Raw genomic sequence first — 26,735 nt, 5'->3', positions numbered from 1 at the left:
GATACCACATTTGCTACCAAACACTCAAAAGTGACAAAGATTGATACCAGTTTATGGCATTTGGTACATTTACAAATCAAACTATGCACGCGGTTGAAATTGCTCAGCGTGGCAATTGCTCAGGCTTGCTTACCTACGATGGGCCCCTGTCGACAATCCCAAGTGAGCGCTTTATTCAATTGTTAATTTAACACGCATGGATTGCTACAGTGCTTTACTGATGAATACTAGGGCACGATGCGATCGATATGACCCAGGCAATCTCAATGGTCGTGCTCTGCCATTCACCTCCACACTGTAGAGTCTACAGGTCCGCGTGATCCGCTTTTAATTTGCAACTTTTGAAAATGCACCAAATTTCATATACTGGTATCAATCTCTCTGAATTTAGAGTGTTTGGTAGCAAATTTGGTATCAAATTGGAGCTAACAAGATTTTGTACACAACCGTATCAATTAAATTGTCATAACAAGATCAGCTTTTGGTGTAGGACAGGTTACATGACTGCGGACTTTCTTTATTTGAGCAGTTTATGTACTTATTACCCTACTTCATACATGAAAAAGATTTTCTGCTACTTTTATATAAACAAAACACTAAAACTAAATATATCAGAAAATTTGACCAAAATTAATGTACCCACCATCAAGAAAAATGAATCAATCTTGCAAGACGTGCATGCACAAAGCATAGTACACATTTGTGTGAGAGTGCAATTATACAGTATTTATACATTCTGCATATTTTTCTAACAGCTTTTCTGATTGACTATGTGGTTCTAAGAGTGTATGAATATTAGTGCACATGTTTCCTTTTTTAATTGAATCCACCTTGACAGTGCACATACCAGACTATTCAACAAGCTACAACAGTCAAAGTCCCTGTGCTTTGTATGCTGTCAATTCTCGCATATTCATAATGGTTGATTGTTCCATCGTATATGCAGGGGCGTAGCCAGCTTTCTTGGTTAGAGGGGGCAAAATAAATTTTTTGGGGCACAGACAAAAAAAATTGCAGTTGTTTTCAGAGAGACTGTAGGCCTACTCTTCGAGCTTCCAAATAAGGTTTTATTGTGACAATATGCACGGGTATTTTGGCCCATGATCGGGGTGAATTTTGGTGGAAAAGGGGCTCCTTGCCCCTTTTCTTTTCCTTTGCCCTCCAGATTTTCTCTTTCATTTTTTGTCAGAGGGGCACTTTTTTCTTTAAATATTTGTCAGGGAGGACACTCTGCCTCCCCCCTCCGCCACCCGCTGGCTACGCTACTGATCGTATGTGTCTAACAATCATGCCAGTGTTGTGTGCCTTTACGTATACACGTAAGAGTATTGCGTTCCTTCGCAATAAGACCATAACAAAGGCCCTCATTATCAGGTGATGTTGGGACTTTGGTTGTTTGTGGTTTAGTCTGTAGTAGTCTGTGGCACCCAGAATTGACCTTTTTGATAAATCCCATAAGCCTTCGCGAGTACACCTGAGATGTCGTCATTTGACGTCATGCCAACTTGCAGTGCGTAGTAACGATGTTCGATAAACAATAGGTGCATTGGTGCAGATCGGTGTGACGTTAAATGACAGCATCGCAGGTATACTCGCAAAGGCTTATTGGATTTACAGAAAAGGTCAATAGGAGGTAATACAAACTAAGTATGGAATTCAAATTTTTTTAAAGCATGTCGTCATGGAAATCAACATCACTGAGTAATGTCATCTAACATCAAGAGAGTTTACTGTGATGGGATTGGCGTTGCATCATCTTCATCTATAATACATGTACAATCACACTGATCAATGACACCATACTGAAAATAAAATGACAAGTCAAAACAAAAATATTAGTAATCATGTGATTTTATATCAAGCAATTTTAAGCAGAAATTTATCAACTTACTATCTAAACTAAAGGAATATGATTTAGCTATGTTTCATTTGGCAAAACAGGATAATAAGTTCTTAATTAGTGCTGTATTTTTCTGGAATAGCTAGGGAGTAGAATACTAAAAAGTACCGACCAAGACACAAGATATCTTCCATCACATTAGATATACCAATAACAGTTGGAGGTACCCATAATTTTCTGGTTCAGCGGTGTCTAAAAACTAGTGCAATAATGACATTGAGCACCAGCTTAACTGCCCTGTTTTATCAGTCTATAATACCAAATTTATTAATTTGTTTAAAACAATTCATTGATGCTAGCACTGGTAGTGTCCATTAGTGCCAGTAGACAGGAAGTCTAGAAAGGTGACCTCAATGCTGTGGGTGGTCTTCCTGTGCTTTTGAATGGGACAGCAGTAACTTTGGCCAATTTTCAGTGAAGTTTTTCATTACATATTAAAGGCAGAGACCCCTGCTGTATAATAAATTGGTTAGGTAAGTTTTGAGTAACCTTGATGAAAATTTGAGTGCCTATTCTTTTGTGTGTGTACTGTCCCTCACCTCTCACTTGGTAGTCTTGTAACATGTCTAATGGCGCTGCCCATGTCCACTCGATGAATTCTTTAATTCAAACTAATCAATTTGATGTTATAGACTGTTTATCCATGCTCAACCCTGTCTTACCTCCTTGGTTATCTGAGTACCATTCATGCAACTCATATTGACGCTAAAAGCACGGATGACTGTTGCCTCGCAACAGTAGCTGCTTAACACACCGCACCCACCATCACAGAGACCGACATCTATAACTCCAGGTGTGCTACATTGATTATCATCGCTGGTAATATTCACAAAATGTTCCATGACAGAACAATGTAAAGGCTCCCCACCAATATCACCTTTATGAAAAGAAATATCATTTTTGAGACGAGTCAACATGGAGATTGTAGACCAATCTGTGTGATTTAGGGTAGATTTGAGAAGCCACCTCCAATGGTACTTCAATTTGGTTTGAGTGGCGATGTGCCTCAAAGGACCTGAAAGTGAACCTATATTTATACCAATTTTCCAAGAAAAGTGGGACCCATCTTAATACATGAGGCCCATATATTTGACACTGAATGGCACAGCATTTTATTTTGAAATTTGGGTCCCAGTGAAATTGGGGTATTTTTTTAAATAATTTTACAAAATGATTATATCAAATTTACCTAAAATAAATGGAAATTGTTAGAACAGAGCCCGAAAATGCAACCCATATTTACTGATTAGTGAACTTTTATGTACTGCTGGTCTATGATATCTTGGGAAGCACCGGCCCCCTGCTGGCTACAAGTTTACAAGTCTCAATTGCTACTGCCATGGTAAATATTGAGCCCTGATGAAATGCAAATCAATAATTGAAGCAGAATATTTCAAATTCCTGATCTTACCTTGATCACAACCTCCCTCTCTTACGACTGCTATGCGTCTTCCATATCGACACGCTACCCTCATCATGTGACATGCAGATCTATATGTACGCTGATCTGATCCACACACAGGATTCAATTCCAAGTCAGAACAATCTGGACATTCACAGTGAGGGAAGTTACCCTCTCCCACAATGCAATTGGAGCCGTATGGACAGTCTATGTCTTCACAAAGACCTGAAATTAATATAGGTTAAACTACACATTTTCTGCATCCTTATGACAAAAAGAATACATTGCTTTAGTTAACACAATTTGAGCATGTTTGAAATTTTACCCTATATAAAGTTTGACCTTTTCCCACCAAAAGCTAATCTTGTTCAATCACTATCACACATTTTGTGGAGCCTTTTACTTAAAAGAATCAGAATTATAACTATACTTCTTGGGAGAAACAGCACTGTGTCACACTGACTTGCCCAACATATTTACAACTTAGTATTTATACGAGTACGCCAACGGTTATCACAGTACCGGTGCAGCCGGTCCCTGTGTGAGTGGTCGAGCTTCATTAGATGTGTCTCTGACTTCATCAGGACTGAGGAAAAGTTGAAAAGCAGAAGTATTTATATCTTCTTCACTTCCTGTGAAGAAGTCATAACTTCCTGTTTAAGAACAATGTTGTCAATCATTTTGTCTTCTGTCAATCATACAGACATACATTATACCTACACATTTAAATACTTCTACTTTTCAACACATGTGATGAAAGCTCAACCACTGACACAGGGACCGGCTGCACCGGTACTGTGATGAGGGCGTACTCATAGAACTTATTATAAATTCACATCAAGAAAGCCTATCTACTCATATGTTTACAACTCTTACAACACCTTTTCCATGACCTACGACACAGCTATCAGAAAATTTCATTGGCAACTCTTCTGTGGCGTTATTCCAACCCTGTCGCAGGTCAATAGTTTAGCACCAGCCCATTTGGCCTGATGAGGCATCTCAGATGAGAAATTTCCTTTTTTAGCCATCAAAAATCAGATGAATAGATTTCGATATTTTGTTTACTATATCTGTCTACCTGAATGACTGAGAACATTAATATTAACACTTTGCTCTCTTTCAAATTCATCAAAAATACAACTACAATAACAATTGCTGTACTTACTTCCAGCACATGTGTCTAGGCTACACAAGACAGTGTGTTCCAAGTCTGGACAGGGGGTACTACCCTCTTGTTTATCCTGGATAACATATCGAGATCTGTCTTTTACCCCTGATCCACAAGTAACGGAGCATTCAGACCAATCAGACCATTCACTGACTGTACAATCTAAAAAAGAACATTTCAACACAAAAATAATGTTATGAATATATAATGCTCATTGTTTAGTTCAAGCCCTCTCAACTGGCGGCATGTGCACCACTTGCGGCGCTTGGAGTCAGTCGAAGTGGCGCCGGGTAATTTTAATAATTTTTTCACATGAATCTTGAACAAAAAAGGGGTGAAAATACCAAATCTGTGCCTTTAAAAAACCCTTAAAATCAAGGAGCTTCCAGCGGGCACTGCCCCATAGACCCCTGATAAAGCACAAGCTATGCGCCCGCTCTAACTCACAAAGTTCTCAGGCTCCCTTAACATGTTGGCACTTCATGATCACTGACATTTTCTAGTTGAGAAGTCCTGGTTTAGTTCTATCTATCTGCCGATAAGTACCTCCCTAAATTTGAGGATTGTCGTACTTGAAGGTGAATTATAGTTCAGTCACTACAGCTTCTCAGACAAGATGTTAAACTTGTTAAATTCCTATTTAACAGACAGGAAACTAAGCACACAGAACCAAGGCACACACACACATAATAAAGCCAGCAAAAAAACTAACCACACATCACCAAAACACACAATACACAGAACCAAGACAGACAAACAAACAGGTAGAACTAAAAACAAAAAAGAGAAACTTGGGAAAAACAGTGGCATGATTGATGCGAATTATACAAATAAACATAATTTTTCACCAACTTCTTGTCTCTTTTATTATTTGCGACAGCGAACCTGGTGAAAAATTATGTTTGTTTAAAAAACGAGATTGACCAACAAATAAAAACAAAGAGATACATACCGTTTGAGCATTCACTATCACTGACTGCTTGGACAAGTTGTCTGCTTTCACATACAAACTGATTCAGTTCACATAGACTTTCGTAAGTCACACCATTAGAACCACAAACTGGACCTGAAGTATCTACGCAGGTGAAAACAAATTGTAAAAATCAATTCATTAGTGTAGAATTAACTCATGGGAAATATTACACTCTGATATCTACTATATATTACACTCTTTCAGACGTTCATAACATTTAAGTGTGTAATAAATGTGGTAAATAATAAGGGTAAATCCTATCAACATAACTAGTTTTTATACACTCATATATATAGCAACCAATCAGAAAAGCGGTTACACAAATATGCAGAGTGTATTGATAGTATCTGATTGCACTCGCATGCACCTGGGCGCGTGCACTCCCCATACTCCGCACAGTGCTTTTGAACACATTCACATTGCTTGCATAGGATTGATTCATTTTCCTTGGGGGTCGATACATTTATATTTTTAATGAATATTACAAGGGTTTTTTTTGCCATGTATAAAAAAGGTTAAAAACTGTATTGTTTGAAAAATTTGCTAAATAATGCACTTGTGCTGAGATAGGCTGAATGGATGTTTGGTTGGAGGTGCCCTATGTTTGGCTTGCCCCTCCCTGGTGAGGCACCCAGCATGTAGTATTTTGGAGTATTCAGGGTGATAATTCAGTCATATACTTGGTTCAATCAGTATACTTACCATCATCAGTTTGACAGATAGGACAAACACACTTTGCAGTTCCATTAGTCATCTGGCATTCAGCTCCCAAGCGACAGGTGTGTTGACTGCAATCAACTAGTGAACAGAAGGAAATTTTAATAGAGGGAGTAACTTATGTACATGATGTGATCAAGCAAAACCTTTGTCGTTTTTTCAAAATCAAAGTTCAGCTAATTTTCAGAGCTTCATTTTGTTGGACACTCCATCACAATTGGACATACAGTTCCAGAGATATGGTCACTTTAGTGTTGCTAAGAACAATAAAATACAAGTTGAATACTATTATCTCAAAATCCACTGTAGTTCCATGTGGTGCAATTGGATGAGCTATTGACCACTCGACATGTGACGTCATTGTCCGGCAGTATGCATGCAAATCGAGGCAATTTCCATTGTTCTTTGCCCTGCAGTGTGCGTGTGCATCGTATTTGGGTCAGAGCACATGCATTTTAAATCGCCCACCACATTTCAAAAAGTACAAGAAAGCCATTAAACAGTGTAGTGGTTCGTTCAAGCATATCAATAGACCAGTCCCTCGCCTTTGTTGATAAACGATGATGTCAAGTGGTCTATAAACTAGAAATCTTGAGTAGACTGGTTCTATCCCCATCAGTTCTTACTTTTTTAGCTCTCCCAATTTATTATATGTTGGATCTCTTCTTCTTCTGTTTATTTCCCTTCACCATTAACAAAACCTAATTGTAGTTCCAGTATTCACCATTAGGTGTAATTAAGCTAACTGTATCTTTTATCTCATTTAAATTTTCTACATGAAAATTAGGTATTGTTTTAAATGACAGTTATCCCAAATGCATGATGGGATATTGTACTTACCCACACATGGACCTCTGTATTCAACAGTAACCAATTCATCCATCTCACAGTTGTATAAATACATATCTGCTTCACTCTCATAAGTCTGTCCATTGCTGCCACACACAATACCAGGGATAGTAGGACAGGTATCGTCTAGGCAACCACAGATGCATTGTGGGATATTGAGCTCAGTTACCACACAGACTTGGTTTGGTCTGCAAATATCATGTTGGCAAACAGCTATGAAGGGGATAAAAAAATAAATAAGATAAATATTACACAAGTACTTCATTTGGTATTTTCGATTATTAATAGGATTATGAATTTCATTGTCAAGGTTATGCATTTTTATCAGTCCCAGTTCAACATACTTCAGGATCTCAATGACACACTTTCACCCAACAAATTTGCCCAAAAGATGGATTCTTTTTTGTGTATACAAAGTTTGAACAGTTCATTAATTAATTTTTGCAGGCTTATTTAATTTGGGATGGGGCTGTGATGGGTTTTTGGGTTTTTTTCCCATAAATTGTTTTCAAAAATCGAAAGGTGGGATGGTCCTAGAGGTGATTTTCTTTTCGCTGGCATTTTATTCTATTTACTTTGTCTTGATTAGTATGTGCAATATTTATATATAATATATTTGTCTTTGTAATTGTATATGAGCCAGTGATGAAGCATAATAAATATAAATAAATAATCTTTGATTTTGTCAGAGTGCCAGTTTTAAAAACCCTGTTGTTATGCTCCATGATTTTTTTTTCTCAAAGCTACACTTTGAGAAACTTCTACTTCCGAATCAATTCCTTAACCCCATGTGCACTACCAGCCAGATTATTGGACTCTCAAAATTATTTTGATTGGTTATAAAGATGGCTATACCATGTTTAGAGCCAATCAGAGATATAGTAAGAGTAGTCAGTAGGTCACCAAATAGATTCATCAGGTTTGAAAATATGTAAGTACAGAGATTTTTTAAAAATAGCCAGTCCAGCTGAAGGGGATTCAGCTTAAACTTGTAAAATTTAATCAAGCAGGGGCATTGTTAGAAAGGCAGTAGACATCATGGAGTTAAGACCCAATGCTTCCTTATGTTCCAAATCAGACCCCATAAGGCCATGTGTCTTGACCTCGCCACCATAAAAAGGTGGCGGTGTTACGTTTTTCCACATTAGACTCTGGTTAATTGATGATATCTCTGCGAAGCAAGAAGGTATTGCCATGCTTTTGGTCTCATTTTATAGCTAAATAAACATACATTAAACCCTGTAAAAAGAAATTCTTTAGCCTTTATAATACTAACACTGTGCTTCATAGAATTCAGAATGAGCAGGGTGGCAGAGGTGGGGGATGTGGTACACACAAACTCTATGGAATTGATTTTTTTAGTGTATATTCTGTATAACACTGCTTCTGTACTAGGCTGCAAATTTGATTTTGACTCTAATTAGCATCTAAATTATGCAACTATTCTAGATGTATGAAGTTTTGTATGCCTCTGTAGTGTGTTCTTTCTAAAGAAAATTTTATTGCAAGTTTTGCACTTATGTTTTGACGATGACGCTGTGATGTGGTCTGTGTACATAATCAGATCCAGCTTCATCTTACGGGTAAATAACTTGGCGCATAGATGGCACATAAAGTTTTGATTGTTTTTGTGTTTGTCATTTATATGTCACTGAAGATTAGTTTTTAATGAGAATTCATTTGAACAAATTTCACACTTGTACAATCCTCGGACTGCATGTGTTTGAAAATGTATCAAAATATTCAGATGCATTCTCATTTAAAACTAATCTTCAGCAACATATAAATGACAAACACAAAAACAATCAAAACTTTATGTGCCATGTATGCGCCAAGTTATTTACCCTTAAGATGAAGCTATATCTGATTATGTCCACAGACCACACCACAGCGTCATTGTCAAAACAAGTTCGTAAATCCCAACAAAAGCAAAAACTAAAAGAAAAAATTGGGGAAAAGATCAACTCAAGTCCCAAATCTAAAGCTGGCATTGTAAAACTTATGGCTGAGTCTCCACGGACGTGGAAACTGTTTGAGTCAACAGGACTACTCATGTCAAAAGAGAAACAAAACAGATATGAATTACTGGATGCAATTGCAAAAGTTCATTTTCTGCATCAATTAAAAAAGAAGCGAAGCAAGGAGCAACAACGTTGAGACAAAAGATCATGCTATGAGTATAGGACCAAACACACACAAAAGCAAAAACATGGTTAAAGCTGCAAAACTACTGAATTTTGATAAGAAGACAGTTTCAAAATTACGGAAACAGAAAGTTAGAGAAAAGATTATGTCTGGAGAAGAATCCGCCTTCCTTGACATTGTTAGGAAAACGTGTGGTGAGAAAATCTCAGGCCAATGGAAGAAACTCATAAGTGAGTTTTGGGAAACTGAAGCTAGCCATCCTACGACTGATTCAACCCGTGGCAAAGTAAAGAAGCAAATAGCCCCCAATCAGTTCCTATCCCATCGTCGCCATATCATGAGCAAAACCTACCGTGAAGCTTATGCAGATTTTCGAAATGCCCATCCTGATATCAAAATTAGTTAATCCATGTTTCGAAGATGCAAACCCTTTTATGTTAAACCAGCTACAGCACGAGATTTCCAACAGCGTTGCTGCCAAAAGTGCACAACTGTTAGAAAATCTTTTCGTGCAATGCACAACCTCAAACAAAGTCACAAATGTGCGCACTTTTACCCAGATTTGAAGTCCATGATTGAGGCAACTCTGTGTCCTAAAGCAGACCAAGACAAATTCCATAAACTTAAATGTATTAAACAAGAATGTGATGCATGTGGTATTGAGCATTTGAACATGTGAAAAAGAAAGTTCAACGTCAGAAACAACCTGTGTTACTTGGTATTGTTTTGAACATAAAACAAGACTTACAAAGTGTGGCAAAGAAACAAAATACTTAGACATTGTAAAAAAAGAAGAAAAAACAATTAAGCTGCTTAATCACCTGCAGGAATCCCTGGTAGGATATCCTTATCACTTATTTCTTACACAATGGCAACGAACTCAATGGAAAAATTTAATAGAGAATTTGCCAGAAGATCACCTCATTTTGGAAATGGACTTTTCAGAAAATTTTGACTGTAATTTGCCAGGAAGAAGTGCAATCAAAGCACTGGAATCCTCCACAGATAGCCATCCATTCATGTGTGTTATGGAGACCTACAGTGGAAACTGACAATTGCTCAGATAGTCATGTGAAAGAACACTGGCTTATGATTTCTGATGATTTAGTACATGACTTTGAATTTGTTCACCACACAATAAAAAAAGCGATTGTTCCTGAGTTAGCTTCAATAGGCTGCAATTTCACTACCGTCCATCAGAGAACGGATGGCTGTGCAGGCCAATACAAGTCCAAGAATGCATTTATTGATATAAGCTGCAGTGAGCAATACATCAATGCCAATGTTGTTGCCAATTTTAGCGCTTCAGGGCACGGAAAAGGCGAAGTGGGCGCTGCCGCTGGGTTTTTTAAGTCTGGCGCTCGTCGTGCCATTATGCGCAGTACAGATGTTGTAATTAGAAGTGCTGAAGATCTGTACAACTTTGCATCTGAGCATCTTAGCAGGGATCCACAAGGCCAGCTTCACAAAAGACGTTTCTTTTACATTCAAAATGGTGATATTGATAGGAAACGGGAGCGTCCTGCCTGCTCTACAATTGTTGGGACACAAACACTTCATTGTGTAGCTTCACTGAGGGTACCTGGCAGTATTAGAACAAGAAAGTTGACATGCTACTGCATAAACTGTTTACTTGGCAACTATGTAGACTGTGAAAATAAGGAGTATGTTCAAGATTTCAAAGTTGTGAAATTTTCTGACATCTCCGGAGGAGAGTCATCTGAGCTCAGTGGTTTTGAATCTGGTTCTGACATGGAAGAAACTGTTACCAGAACATCAGATGCTGAGATTTTTAACACTATGACTCACCTTAACAAAGACTCAGTGGTGGCTATAAGGCCAAGTACAGATTCTTTTTATGATTTTCTTCTGTTCCACATTACTTCAGAAGGTGTTGTGAAGATAGAGGACACTGCAGAAGATGACGAATTTATTCATCAATATCCGAGGGGAACTGAAGTAATATCCGGGTATTACTATGAAGCAGCGACTTCAACAGGGAGAGGACACAAATACAAGGCAAAGACTGAAACAAAGGCAGTAATCCCCAAATACTTTGTTCTGTTTGCATTGTTCAGAAAGGAGCCTCATTTACCCTGACCAACGACAACTATCTGGACATTATGTGTTCAATTTCTATGTAATTTTGCATGAATCATCTACCACAGGAGGACAATTATTGGTCCAGGTATACTTACCATGTATTGTTTTCAATTATATTTGCAAAAGACATTGATATTACCACTTTAGTAAATTATATTTCTTCCAAAAGTGCAAGATAAAGTGAGAAAATGGAAGTTAAAATGTGTCCCCTAAATGGTGTTGCTATTTCGTATTAGATTTTTATACCCGTAGTTATTGTATATATTTGCTTTCATGTATCTTTTTGGAAAAAAGGCATAACCTCACATAATTATTAAATTTGATTAGGAATTCAAATATGATCAGAAAATAAATGTAGCAGCAATCGGATTTAAGATATGGCTCTTACAGAAAACCTATTTTGTTGTTCATTGAAGTAAAATATTTTCAACCATTAAAGTGCCTCCACTTCACCCTATCAAATTTCTATTACCATGTTTAAATTTCTCATGAAATTTCCTTTCAGAAAATGTATACTTTTGTATAGGTGGGGTTAATACTTATCAAGTTATATTAACTTGAAGAAATACAGGTACGATTTTAGTTGAATCACGCAATGTAACGCTATGGGTGGCGAGTTCAAGACACATGGCCATAACCCTACATTTGAAAAGTCACTGCATACTGGTCCTACAGACCTTACCTTGACACATTCTTCCATCACCATAGTAGCCCAAATTGCAAGAGCAAGAAAAGCTGCCCTGAGTATTTTCACATGTAGCATCTGGTGAACAGTAGTCAAGTTCGCATTCATTGATATCTGTGGTGTAAAGGAATAATACACTGAAATAAAAAATTTCTATACATTTATTTGCAAAGACCTTTCACACTGCCCGATTTGGCAGTTTATGGCGTACACATAAAGTCGGGTTCTGATTGGCTAATTGAATCACGTCATCATCACATCAGCAAGATGTGACCTAGTTCTTTTTACGTAATCAGTCGGCCAATGCATAAAGTCTTTGCAAAATAGTGTAGAGTACCTATATGCCTTATTGTTGTACTTTTATTTATTGGAAATTGATTTCCTGTTATCAGCTCTGTTCAATTATTACACACCATATTTGGACCGGTAGTGACCTTTTGACACCATTTATAGTCAACATGTGTATCATCCTGTACATGTGCGCTTTACTCGGAATTCACGCTAATCAAGGGGATTGGAATGGAGGGTTTGGGGAGGAGGGCATTCAAGAAATACACTTCACTGTAAACATGCATGCGCACTACCCCAAAAGGTGGTATGTTATGCTATTTCATCATGGAAGATTTTATTACTCCGACCAAAATAAATCAGTTTGAGCCATTCCATTCCAGATCCCCCAAAAAGCATTGACCGCAGTTGACCAGTGACATTCAGCACATATTTGCGACTTCAGTATGTCTTAGCTTACCAACACACTTTGATGCGCCATTGTGTCTAACAACCTTATATCCATGCTGACATTGGCATTGGTAACCCCCTGCAACATTGACACACACAGCTAAGTCATGGTCACAGGCTTGGTGACTTACAGAGCATTCATCAATATCTGAAAACAACAATTGAGTTAATGGAGTGCAACAGATGTAATTACAGTGTTCTACAAAATCCTAAAAAGTTGATAAAAATATTTGAAAAACAGCATATTCCTATACATTTGTACAGGGAAGGGGGAGGAAAAATCCTGAAGTCATATTGAAAAAACCCTGAAATCAGGAAACATCCAGAGAATTCACACCCTGGATTACTTCAGAAAAACTTTCATGAAAAGGTCTTTGTTTTGCACAATGCTTTGATTAATTTAGGATAATATTGTACACACACTCACTGTTGAGTTGAGCATGAAAGGATCAGCCAATGCACTTAAGGGTGGTGTGATTGCCACCAAACAATTACTGCCAGATCATTAGCTGGACTAAAGATATGCCTAGGATTAGATGCAATATTGTAGCCACGCCAATGAAATGTGAGTCCAGTTGATCAGATTTATTGCTTCAATGTCATTTTGATTCCATACCTGGATGAATGACAACCTTCAGGAACATAAAAAGCATTTTACCTTCGCATATATTGTCTTCATTCTGTCTGAAACCATCTGGGCATTCACATGAATAGCTGCCTTCAAGATTAACACAAGTTCCCCATTTGCCACATATAGATGGATCTATGCACTCATTTACATCTACAAATTCAAAGAAAAAGTCCCAATTACAGAAAATCTCTTGAAAAGAGTGAGATATTGCCAAGTTGTTTGATAAGATTTGAAAAGGGAAATAGTTTGTAAAGTTTCAAAATGGGGAAACCTATGTACTATTATAGTCTATCTCATCTAAAGTTGAAAATAACGCCATGTTGGTTGGATGAATCACAAACGCTAACCTAATCCCTTGCACAGAAGGGCAATTTGTCCATACCTTGGCGATGCAACCACGTTTAATGCACCAATTCACATCTGGCACTGTGAAATCCAACATCACATTACTTTCATCACGTTGAGATGAGACATACTATAAAATGACAATTATTGGTATATTTCATGTCTAAATAGATTGGATTGTCTTTAGTACTTTCATTAACTAATAACTCACCAGAACATATTAATCACAAAAGCTCTTGTAGAATTATTAGAAGAAATATGCTTTAGACATTCAAAATGTGACCTCATTACTTGTCCGTTTCTTTGTCTTTGCACTACAATTTTTCACTGTTCTAGAGTGGCCAAATATTCTCGAGTTGTGTTCTCTTTTGACCATGCCTCCATTGTTTGCTTATTATTGTATTTTGTATGACTTGATGGAAAATAAATAATACTAAACTGAACTGAACTGAGTTACCTTTACATTGATGTCCATCTCCTTGGTAACCATAGTAGCCATGTTGACATTGGCATTGATGAGATCCTTGTAGATTGATGCAGGTGGCATTTGGGTGACATGTTCCTGTTGTCAAACACTCATTTATATCTAGAAGAGAAATCAAAAATAATTTTGAGGTAATAATACATTAATATGTCACAAAATTTCAAAAGCCTTCCAAAATTGAAGAAAATGGATCAGAATTCTTAATCATAGATAGAAGCTGCATATTACAATGTGGCATTTAAGTGATAACTAAAGTAAAAACAACCAAACTTAGTTACACCCCATACATACCAACACAATGATCTCCATCTCTTTCATAGCCTTCCATACAATCACATGAATACAAAGGCTGCATGTTGGTGCACACAGAATTCAATGGACATGTGGCTACAAATGCTGATCCCTCCGGTTGGAGACACTCATTTATGTCTGAAATTACACAAAATGTATTAAAAATGTAATATTTAGTCAATTTCTGGTACATGTTATGGTTATGTCTCTATTGAACAGAATTTTTCACACTACAAAAAGCATCACAGCAATTGTATTTTTTTAACTGCATAATTTTAAGTATAGTGGAACTTCCTATACTTACCGATACATTCATGTCCAATCTGTATATAACCATTTCCGCATACACATATATATGAACCTAGCTGGTTTACACAATCACCAATAGGACAAAGTGATGGGTTCAAACTGCATTCATCAATATCTATGATTAAACAAAAATAACGCATTAAAATGACAATATCAATGGTGATCAAATTTCAAAATTAACAACATGTAGTAACATATAGATAGGGTCCACAACTTTTAAGTTCCCCTGTATACTTTTTAAAATAAATCAAAAAATATTTGACGAAATGCAATGTGTAAAAAGGTATGGGTAGCCTCATTTGTTTTACACATATGGACCAAATTATAGCATCTCACATCACTGCGTTCCATCACAATGGTTCATTATGTAAAAAAGAGACCATTTTTAACAGTGTTAAAGTGGCATCTGAGTTGACATAGGGGTCAACTCTCAAACAATACAGTAGGCCAGGTCTATTCATGTGTTTGTTGAAGAAAACCTGACTGCTATGGACTCAGGTGCAACTTTTAAAATGGCCTCTTTTCTTACACAATTAACCACTGTGACTGATCCCAATGATATGTGACGCTATAAATTGATCCACAAGTGAAAAACAAATAGGGCTATACAAACCTTTTTACATTTTGTATATTTTTCGACTTATTTTACAAAAAGTATTAGGGGGGGGGGAAGTTGTGGACCCTCTATGACATGAGTAACATTTGCATGTGGTTTTCAAGCTAGCTTTGTATTGGTGGCTTCCACAATCTAAAATTGAAACCTCAACCTAATAGGGAAATGCATATAAGTATATTCAGATATTGCCTGATATAAGAGGGGGGGTGGCAATTTTTAGCAAGTTAAAGGTAGGGGCTGCATTTTTTGTCACATAAGTACTATCTAATATTACACACTAAATAGGTGTGAAAAAATGATTAAAAAAGTTCAAGCATGACAAAATTTACTACTCAGTGCACGCCTATCACACATTTAGACCATATAAATATATTTCAATGTGCAAATTTGGTATGTGTCAAGATTGGGACTACAATTTTTTGTACGTACCTATGCAGTTGATTCCATCTCCTTCAAATCCATTTCTACAAGCGCATTCATATGAGCCATAGGTGTTAAAGCATTTTGCAGTAATAGGACAGCTATTGCGTCCTGTTTCACACTCATCATCATCTAAAATTAAACAATATTATGTAACATTTATTTTTTTTAACTTAACAGACAGATATGTGTGCTCAAGTTAACTTATATATAACTAGAATTACAATTAATGTCCATTCATAAAAAAAAGAAGCATGAACTATAAAAGAACAATATGAAATACAAATATACAACAATGATAATAAAAATCACACTAGGCAGCCTTTTGAGACAGTATGTGATACATACATAAAAAAGATATTTATAAAGCGCCTTTAAAATTTATCAAAGCGCTGAACAAGGAGAGAAAGGATGGAATAAAAAAGAAACACAGAAGGAACAAGAAAGAAGCTAACTGAAAAGGTGAGTTTTCAGTTTCTTTCTGAAAACTGGAATTGATGGAGACAAGTTCCCTGATGGCTTTAGGGAGTTTGTCCCATTCCCTCGGGCCAGACACGGAGAAGGTATTTAAACCAGATCCTCTATGTGCCTTAGGCTGACTAAGCAGAGTCTTATCGGAAGAAGATCTCAATTCTCTTCCGGGACCGAAAGAAGCTCACAAGGATAATTAGGGGCATGGCCCTGAGAGCACTTGAAAACATAAAGCAGAAGTTTAAAAATGAGAAGCTTAGAGGTACCAGTTGAGCGAGGGACAGAGAATATCAAACGCACAGCGATTATGCAGCTTCTGCAGTCTATTTCTTTCACCTTGAGTGATACCATAGAGGATTGCATTGCCATAATCATGATGCAGACAAGGAAATGGCAACTTGATGTAAAGACCCATATTCAATGTGCTCACTGCATTGCTTCATGTCCCTAGTTCTGAAGAATTTTCACTTACTAGTTCTGAAGAATTTTGAAAAACTAGTTCTGAAGAATGCTAAAAATACACTTTCATTTGTAAAATCTTTGCCTAAACATTTAGCATTTGCCCATATTTTTCAGTACTTAATTTCTGCTAGCTGAAATCTTGGGCTAAATCTTACTCCAGAAAAAGAAATGAATTTTAAACAGCTTATTTTAAAGTTCCTACTTTTCCAACCTGAGAGTTTTTGGGCGAAAATCGCGAAGCAATAAGAAGAAATAATTGTTTTACAGCTTCCATGAACTAGCATTACTTTTATGCAAATCAGAAAATTGCAACAGATATTTTTCATTTCTCTCAGACTGAGCGGTATTGCCAGATTATGCGTACAGTTGGGCTACATTAATAGCCTCATTATAGTTTTATTGATACTGGCAAAATACTTGCTTGCATGTGCTTGTTGTTTTACTATAGCGTATAGAATATGTTAATGATACTTGGCCTTCACTTGGCTCTGCTGATGTAACATCAGTAACGCCCTCACTCAGGCTTGCTGGTTTAACGAGAATCCTTTAATCGGTGTAAATGAATAAGTGGAGCTAAAAGGCGCAAGGTACCATTCGGAAGTAAATTATTATACATGTACCGTGCCAATTGGACTTTCTGAAGGGGGTAAGATGAGCTGTAAATCTGTGTATATACTAGATTGAGAGACCTGATACTGCTAATAATATCTGGGTAAACGTGGAAGTTAACTTATAAAGAACGTCATTTATATTATGACACATTTAAAGCTAAAGACAAAAATGACATGTGAAAATGTTATTCTGATGAAATTTATTGTTAGAACACGGAGATAAAATAGCATTGAATTGTTAGAAGATTTATGCACTTCTCACAACACATGCAAGTCATTATCATGGTCATCATGATATCAGGTAAATTACACGATTTGATCACGCACTTCTTCCACTTGACTTCCACTTACCTGTGTTTTCATTGGTCAATTGTTGTTGATGTGCATTACTTACAATTGAATACATGAATACAAAACCCACCCAAGTCCATGGGAAGTGATTTTGAGAGAAAAACATGTGTATCATTTTAATTCCTTCAGTTATATTTACCTGGACAATATGGTAAGTTTTACGTGCAAATGAGTGGGTTAAACTGTATTAAGTATGACAATTAGCATTTCAGGGACTTCGTGGGGTTCATTTTAAATTTTGGACTTGGGTGGTTTTTTGAATCATATACAAAGACAACAATGTTTGAATGAGATTACCACTAGTAAGATAATACAAAATAAAGCACACAGGTATGTATAATGTTGATAAGCATTCTGCCATGTAATATAAACCACACACTTTGCTTTATTAAACCCATTTTTTTTTCAAAAGTCACTCTGAAGCAATTTATGTGTTACAAGCGGACTTTTATAGATACCGGATTTCAATCAATGTGTTACAAGACTCAAATCATGGACTTGGGTGGTTCTTTCATACATGCTATTTTTCACATGCTCAATAGACACAGTGGATGAATTTGAGTTGTTTTTTCATACATATGACAGGCCTATGCATAGCAACAAATTCCCATGCTTAAATCAATTTGGCCACAGTATGGACTTGGGTGGCTTTTGTATTCATATATTCAATTGTATTCATTGGATAGTTTTGGTGATAAACTTGAAGTAGCGTCGATATCGATCGGCGTGCCTTGTCAATATTGTGACAAAGACTTTTGATGAATCTTCTCAATTTTGTGCCTGGAGTCGAGACGTTAAGGACCTATACATCGATTTGTCAGAATTTTTTGCAATAAATACGGCAATAATTTGTTAGCATTACTAGATTTACTTTCTTATTATTGTGCATCGATTTTATAGTTTCTGTAACAAAGATAGAAACTGCATCTATTTACTATCCTATAGGAAACTTAACAAATGTCCTATAGCAAATTTAACATTTCAAAATTCCAACTTCTGCTTGATGACATCACATAATGTGTATTAGTACAACCTTTACAACTTCTACTCTTAATACATATTTTTAAGCAAAATACTTATTTCTTTTCTTTTTTAAACATCTCTCTACCATGTTCACAAATGTCACCTTGTCTAAAATTTATATCAACAATTCTAAGCAATTTATGTACCATCATTTAATAATATATGTAATGTTGTAACTTACAAACATCAGCTTCAACATTATGTTTCTACTTATACAATGTATACAATGTATATCAGTAACTTCAAAAGCCTGCCAGTTACAAATGTAAATATGTACATAATTAAAATTACTATAACAAGTATTTTTTTTCAGGTGACTAACTTTGGAATTTAAAGTGCTCAAACCCATTACAGGTGAGGGTAATTACCAAATTCAAAGTATAGACCTCTGGAAAAACGGTTGCCTTTTCCAGAGGTCTATACTTTGAATTTGGTAATTAAAATTACTATATATTTTTGCACTAACAAAATTACTATATATTTTTTGCACTAACAAAACTCAAAATAATGCCAAACTTTCACTTTTAAGTCTTTCATCTTCATTATAATTGACTTAACAAACACATGTAAACAATTCATATGCCAACCACCACTAACCTTCTAATGACATTCATATTTTGTTATGGATATGACTGATGCACATAAACTTATTTACATAATAATGTCAACGTAATAACTGTGTTATGATGGTGCTTTTATGTTATCTCGATCTTTATAAGATTCTTTTTCCAGTATTATTAAAATTACATTGCATGTGTCTGTAGTAATTATTTGTGTTTCTTTTGAACCACCCTTTTGACAACAATTGCCTATCAAGAATTATGCAGTGTGTTTTTACTACATGCCCTACTTGTCATTTGAAAAACGTACAAAGGTGCTTATTATGAACAATTCCATTTATAAAAACAGTTCGAATAAAATAACTACACCTTTATCTTGGCACTTCCTCAGTGGCTCGCCCTATTCCTTTTTAAAGGAATTTTTATTTCAGATTGTTTGGTTATTGTTATCAAGGCTGCATGTTATTAAGGGCATTAACAGCAACACCCATTTAGTAACACTGACAGGTTAGTGTCAAGATAGCTATAACATCCAGCTTGAAGCTCTACAAAATGATTTGAAGCTATGTGCTGGTATGGCATTCAAAATGCCTGCAGAGTATGGGATAAATGATCTTCTGTGAGACACTAATTGGATATGGGAATTTTAACCAGCATATGAATGTAATTTTGTTCAGTAAATTCACTGGGCATTTATCGATTTTCTCTGACCACCATCTACTGTTCAATACACACAAAGCAATGCAAACAACATTTCTATTGTTCGATAAGAAATTCCGCACACACAGCGCTACTGGATCGGAAAACAGTTGGAAATTGATGAACATATTTTTTTGTTTTTTCGTCATAGCCCCCCAAGAATTTATTTTTATGACATTTAAAAACAACAGTAAAAACATACACATTTTCAGTTTTCTGTGCATATAATATTGTGTATATATCTACATTAGCAAGGTTATTTTGATCGGAGGAAGCCGAGTCCCGTGGCCGAGTTTGTAAGCAATTTGGGCACCCATGCAAACGCTATGGAAATTGCTGATATTACGCCGCTTCGTATTGGTTAATATTTTGAGATTTACAATTCGACGGTGCTTTATTTTAACCTATCAGAAAGAATTTTATATCAGCATTTGCCCAAGATTGTCAGTAAAATGATAGGGCTTTCGTCCAAAATAAATAATACATGCCGGAGTATTTATACACAGAGGAGGCCGGTCACCATGGACTAAAAATGAAGAAATTAAATGACGGCAGATTTTGACAAGATATAAATATAAATTTTATACTACAAGATCGGTGACAAACTAAGCTTCAACAAACCCTTTTCGTCCATGAAAAAAGACCTTTCCATTCAAAAGAACGGACTAAAAGTAGCGAAAAACAACTAGTTCCAATGCCCACAAAAGTGCTAAACCTGTAGAAACAACATGAATCAGTGCGAATACAAAAGTGCACTAGAACAAGTGATGAAAATAACAATACTTACCAATGCAAGCTTTATGATCACTTGTACTCAGCTTACCCACTGGACACAAACAGTAATGTGAGCCCTGTGTGTTATAACAGGTGGCACCTTCACCACAAAGATGGCTGCTAAGTTGACATTCATTAATATCTGCAAAATTTTAAAACAAGAAACATATTCATATGATACTAGAATATTGTATTATCCATTGTATTTTCTTTTATGTGATGCAACTCCTTGTAAACAGGAGCTGTCAGTGAAAATAAAGCGAGGTAAAACTGGAATAATTGAAATTGGTGCCACCATATAACATGGTTCTTTTGGTCAAAGTAATGCTAAAAACTACAGATTTAACATATCTTGTATAAGCTTACTTTTTTTCACATTTTAATCATGGAATCAGTCATGAAATGGAATAGCCCAATATATCCACGCTTAAATATCCTCAGTGGTGTTTCGTGCTGCACTGTGGTACTTTCTCAAATTGACGCCACCAACGTCAAGTTCCAGCAGGAATCAGACGAGGAGTGTGAGAGTTGATCAGTCAATTTGATATGGTGCTACGGTGTGGTGCGGACCGTCATTGGGGGTGTAGGGATCTTTGTGCCGGGTGTTCTTGGATTTGTGCTTGGGGGAACATTTGCAAATTGTGAACTTATCAGTTTACCTACCTTGTGCAATTTCACTAATGTTTATTAAATTATGCAATGTCTTTACCCTATATTTGGCAGCTAAATTTTAGTATTATATTGTATTTTTAATGTATTTTTTTTAAAATATGTTTATAATTATGTACTGTGTAATTTTAGTTCTTTTATTTTGGTGTGTGTATAAGGGCCCCCATCCAGTGGGCCTCATGTGCCTGTTCAGGGTTGCCCTTTTGCACCACACAATCGCATTTTGATATTTTGTGCAATAAAGGTATTAAACTAAACTAAACTAAATAAATGAAAACTGGTAAACCTAATCCAATAAAGACACAAAAATCACCAAATTCAATTAAGAAATGAATACAAAAAACTTACCAACACAGTATCCCTGCAAATTTTCTTCATTCCCAGTCTTACAATAACAGGAATAGCTACCTTCAGTGTTAACACACACAGAAGAAAACACATCACAGCCATGGGTACCTAGTGTACATTCATTGATGTCTAGCGCAAAGGGAAAGAAGAGATGAAGCTATGAGAATTTCAAAGTATAAGTCATATGCATAGTTTAACAGAACAAGCAGTGATTTGCTGAACTGGAACACCCTAAAATATAATAAATATCAGATTTTTGCATTTTTGGAAGAAGCATGGGATTAATACAACTTGCAAATGTGAACACAATCCTTATAAAAGACAACATTTGATATTTGAGTAATTCAGTAATTTCTGACAATTGTGAGCATATGCCATCCATATGATGCTTAAACTGTGTAGAAATTGTCATATCATGATGCTTCAATATGCTGTGCCTGTATGTACAATGCAGAGTAGCACATTGTGGTCATACAAGCCCCTAGTTGCTACTGGTAGTGTGCTAAGTGAAAAGTGTTAAGCAACTACATGATATTATGTGTTGCTGTAGTCCATCATGTAGTGCCTATTTCCCAACAAATGAAAAAAAAAGTGTCACATTTAATGGACCAAAATGACAATGATACTGTACAGTGCGAAATTTTAGTGTCACATTTAATGGACCAAAATTACAATGCTACTGTCTTCGACTATTCGCCTATTGCACGGTTCCAGCATATGTGGGGAGAGCCTCGAACTGGTAATAGAAATAAAGGGAAGTATTACATAACTTTACGTAATGTTATATGACAGGTTCAATTCTCATTCATGCATGCTGCCAGGTCGAGGCTCTCCTCACACATGGCGGAACCATGCAATGGGTGAATAGTAGGAAATGTTTGTGTCACATTTAAAATGGACCAAAATGACAATGATACTCTATAATGGGAAATTTTTGTGAGGTTATTATTTCACACTTTTTAAGTTCAGACTCTCGAATTTCAAACACTCCCAAAATTGACTCATTTTGTTTAAATGTGTATCTGTTTGAAGCTATGAATAAAAGAAACTGTAAACTATATAAAATTTAAAGATAATTACACAAAATTAATATCTTTAAAATATCCTACTCATCACAATCTTATATGTAGGCCTCATACACATCAAACATCAAAAACATAATACATATATATAGACATATAGGGCATTACAAAATTCCTATCAAAAAACTCCTCATAATCTTATAAAAGGCCTTCTAAGCATATCAAAAAACATAATACATAGCTGCCCTATGTACTTTGAGTATGAACTTAAATATTTACCATCACAATATTTGCCATTGCCAATGAATCCAGATTTGCATTTACAACCATAGCTGCCATATGCATTTATACACTCTGCGTTGACATCACAGTGAGAGGAGCTATTACGTGCTGAACATTCATTAATATCTGAAAGAAACAAAACAACAATTACTCATGATGATGTGAACAAGTATATCATCACAGAGGATGATGGGATACCAATCATTCTGAAGAAGTATGTGGTCCAAGACATACGAAACTGTCAGGTCAGTGTCAAAAATTTTGGTTTTGTATATGAAAACTCCAAATTATAAGTATATTTTCACTTGCAACATGCATGGGTAACTGCTATAAACAGGTGCTTTGGCCATTAGCGCCAATCCGGCTTTAAATGTTGACTAGATCATGGCTTGAAATGTAGACTGAATGATTTTTGTGCCACCCTTCATCTAAAGTCTGTATAACTCGAGTCAGTAATAATTTTCATATGTTTTTATTATATCTCTTAATGTAATGATGAGAAGTATATAAAGGTAAACATTTTCATAAAGGAAATGATGCAAGGAATCCAACTAGCATAAAAGACTCCTGCAAAAAAAAGTTTTTGAAAAAGTCTCAAAATTTGACTTTACTACCGACTCAAAGAAGGTATGTAGACTATGGTCTCAGTTTCAGACTTCAGATGGCTGGTGGCTCCTTTGTGTCCAGAAACAATGATGAAACTAAGAAGCCAAAAACCATTTGCAGTGGAGTGTAGTCTCGATCTACCACAAGTAGCAATGATTCTTCAGATTCTATTTAGGCATTTACTACAGAGGGTCCTAGGCTGGTGTCATTAAGCCAACATAAATTTAACTTTATAAAATCAAAAGTTTGCAGGAACATTGATTCAGAATAATTGATGCATTCTGCACTCATAGATATGTAGCATTCACAGTACAACCTACCTTGACATGTGATTCCATCACCAAGGTAACCATTTTTGCAGGCACATTGATATGATCTAGGCAAATTGATGCACATTGCATTGACAGTGTCACATTCTGCTATACCTGATGAGCACTCATTGATGTCTAAGACAAGAAAAAACAACACCAAATTCAACACCACAAATAAAACATGAAATAAACAAAGAAGCCAAAGAGTGGTGAAATAAATTTTAAGAAATGGTCTAAAGTATGCTTTAAAACTACTATGTAATCAGAGGGCTCAGCTTTCGATACTCTAGTGACTGTTACCATCAACGACTGTAAGACCAACATGTTACACTGTATACAGACAACCATGCCTGTCAAATGACATGGCCCAAAATGTTTAGCTATATTTGTATTTCACTGTTTTGATGATGTTACGATAATTCAAATTAACAATTGATGATATGCAGTTTGTGCCCAGCAAAGTTTTGACACTAAAGATTCCTACCAGCTCCCCATCACCTCTAGGTGTAGCGATGCAAACAAGTACTTTGAACCTATAATCTTAGGAGTATAGAGGTTATCCACTTTAATCATGTATGACTTCTAACAAAAGGTGTTGGTTCCCATAGTATTCCTCATTCAAATCAATTCAATGCATGACCTCGGAGTTACCTGCATGACTTTGGCGGGCTATTTCATAACAGTCATGGTTGCATAATGCAGGTACTTCTTAAACAAGGTATAGCAGTCGCTAATAGGATAAGCAGCTTATAGAACACAGATAACCTCTATAAATACTTGACTGTACCAAGATGGTAACAGAATTATGTGATCCCAAACCTGCTGAAGGCAAGCTTGACATGATGTTATAGATTATAGCTTACCAAATATTCAGTTTCAAGTGAAATAATATTATGCAACCTACCTTCACAAATATGTCCATTGCCATGGAAACCAGCAGGACATGAGCATGAGTAGTAACCAAGGTGATTCTCACAGTCAGCATTCACATCACATGAGGAAGGATCCTGACATTCATCAATATCTTGGAAGAGAAATTATAATTATCAAGAAAACCCATATTTAATATTATAATAAATAAATAAATCAGTTTGTCAGGATTATGCTATATGCAAAAAATGGAACTATGTGCTGATTATGCTAAATCAGATTAATGGTGTTACTGTTCAATAGGAAATGTGATGTGAGATTTGTGGAGTCCTCCTGAACATGGAGAACAAAACTCTGGTAGAACCAGTCAACAAATCTCTAAACATGTGCAAGCTTCCACCAACCTATTACATTCACATTGCTTAAGCATTTAGGTATAGGACATAAACTTTTTGACGACAAGGTCTTATTAGTGAAACACATAATATAACTCTCAAATATTTAAGTTTTTTTTAAAAACAACTTTAGGTATAAGCAATGTACTCACATTTGTACTTACACTTACATTGGGCGTCTTAGGGTATTTAAATAAAGGCACTTAATTTAATACCCACATGACCAGATGGGCGCTGACATTACAGCTTCTAGACAGGATATCTGGAAAAGTGACCTTTGGCACAGCGGGTGGTCTTCCTGTGTTTATTTCAATTGGAAACGTGGGATGCATGTCCAAATTTTCTAGCAAATTTGTCATTTTTGTGCAACTTTGTAGCATTATTGTAAGAGTTTCCGTCGATTTTATTTCCACCGGTAAAAACTTCCAAAATTTAGTTCTTGAAAACATACTAAAAAGCAGACTCCCCCAATGTGTAACTAATTTGCCTTTCAAATTTTCAGCAATTTTGATGATATTTGTCTGAAAAATTCCTATCTCTTAGCATTGTAGCACATCTACTGATCACTTGGTGGTCTTGGTATGGTGGCGCCCATGGGTCATGTGGGCATTAAAGTTTAGTGCCTTTTATTAAATGCCCTATGGTGACTGTACATTGTTTCAATCATAGTGGTATGTCATGCACTACATATTCATTGAGACCTGTCATTTAAATTATAAATGTGTCTTTTTGAATTATAAAATGTCCGCTTTGAAACAAAGCTGATTACCCTGATGGTAGACCAATTGACCTTTTCGGTAAAATCCCATAAGCCTTTGCGAGTACACCTGAGATGTTGTCATTTCAGTTATAGACCAAGTAGCCCTTCATAAATACATGTTATATTATGTATACTCACCTAGACAAGACCTATCATTTTCCCTGCTATATCCATCCTGACACAAACAGGTATACGTGCCTGGTTGGTTGACACATATTGTATTGATATCACAAGCATCATCATGATGACATTCATTCACATCTAAAAATTATTGGAATAATAACAAATAAAAAGAAGAAGAGAACAATTGAGGTTCACTTTCTACCATCAAATAGCTGTTCAGATTGGAAAAGTATTAAAATGAAAGTAGTATTTTAGTCTGTGCTTCAATTGTGGTAATTTCTGCTAAAATAATGCAACAATTCAGTCCACAGAAAATCGTAAGAGAATATGTTATACAGTAAGTAGCATTTTCCAACTGGACACATATTTCGTATGTATATAGTAGCAATGATTATTGTTACAATGCAATATGTGGTTGAAGTACCTATGTACCTAAGGTTTGTCCAGAGTTTTTTCTCTGGTTTATCTGCCTATGCATTGTAATTTCATGTCTTATTGTGCTAGTGTGCGATGCGTGGTTCTTCTTTCCTCTGTATACACAAATCCGTCAAATCCTACACCTCACTGGTGGCCATAGCTGGGGTCCATCCATCCATTTTATGTGATGCCAGTATCACAG

At 36.0% G+C, this 26,735-nt stretch overlaps 1 protein-coding gene across 1 annotated transcript; it reads right to left on the bottom strand.

The window, feature by feature from the left end:
- Positions 1 to 1,099: 1,099 nt before the first annotated feature.
- Positions 1,100 to 26,712, bottom strand: LOC140142394 (uncharacterized). Its single transcript, XM_072164364.1, has 21 exons — positions 26,682 to 26,712; positions 26,132 to 26,254; positions 24,873 to 24,992; positions 23,978 to 24,103; positions 23,049 to 23,177; positions 21,748 to 21,876; positions 20,744 to 20,872; positions 15,789 to 15,911; positions 14,739 to 14,858; positions 14,435 to 14,572; positions 14,117 to 14,245; positions 13,342 to 13,464; positions 12,694 to 12,831; positions 11,943 to 12,059; positions 7,004 to 7,225; positions 6,149 to 6,244; positions 5,426 to 5,548; positions 4,471 to 4,635; positions 3,312 to 3,527; positions 2,563 to 2,777; positions 1,100 to 1,802 (listed from the first exon to the last, which is right to left on the bottom strand). Exons 1-21 carry the CDS (start codon positions 26,710 to 26,712, stop codon positions 1,728 to 1,730), a joined length of 2,787 nt encoding a protein of 928 aa, XP_072020465.1. The 3' UTR covers positions 1,100 to 1,727.
- Positions 26,713 to 26,735: the final 23 nt, after the last annotated feature.

The sequence above is a fragment of the Amphiura filiformis genome, chromosome 20 (genome assembly GCF_039555335.1).
Source record: "Amphiura filiformis chromosome 20, Afil_fr2py, whole genome shotgun sequence".
Classification (NCBI taxonomy): domain Eukaryota; kingdom Metazoa; phylum Echinodermata; class Ophiuroidea; order Amphilepidida; family Amphiuridae; genus Amphiura; species Amphiura filiformis.
Note: the sequence above shows the minus strand (reverse complement) of the source record. Positions and strands in the feature narration are given on the sequence as shown.

Bases quoted from the DNA above. Each gene is read 5' to 3' on its own strand.
- LOC140142394 (XM_072164364.1), bottom strand. From the start codon at position 26,712: ATGGATGGATGGACCCCAGCTATGGCCACCA. The intron at 21,877-23,048 runs GTAAATATTTAA...CCTTTGCGCTAG, and splicing joins CAATGGCAAATATTGTGATG to ACATCAATGAATGTACACTA. The intron at 20,873-21,747 runs GTAAGTTTTTTG...AAAATTTTGCAG, and splicing joins TTTGCAGGGATACTGTGTTG to ATATTAATGAATGTCAACTT.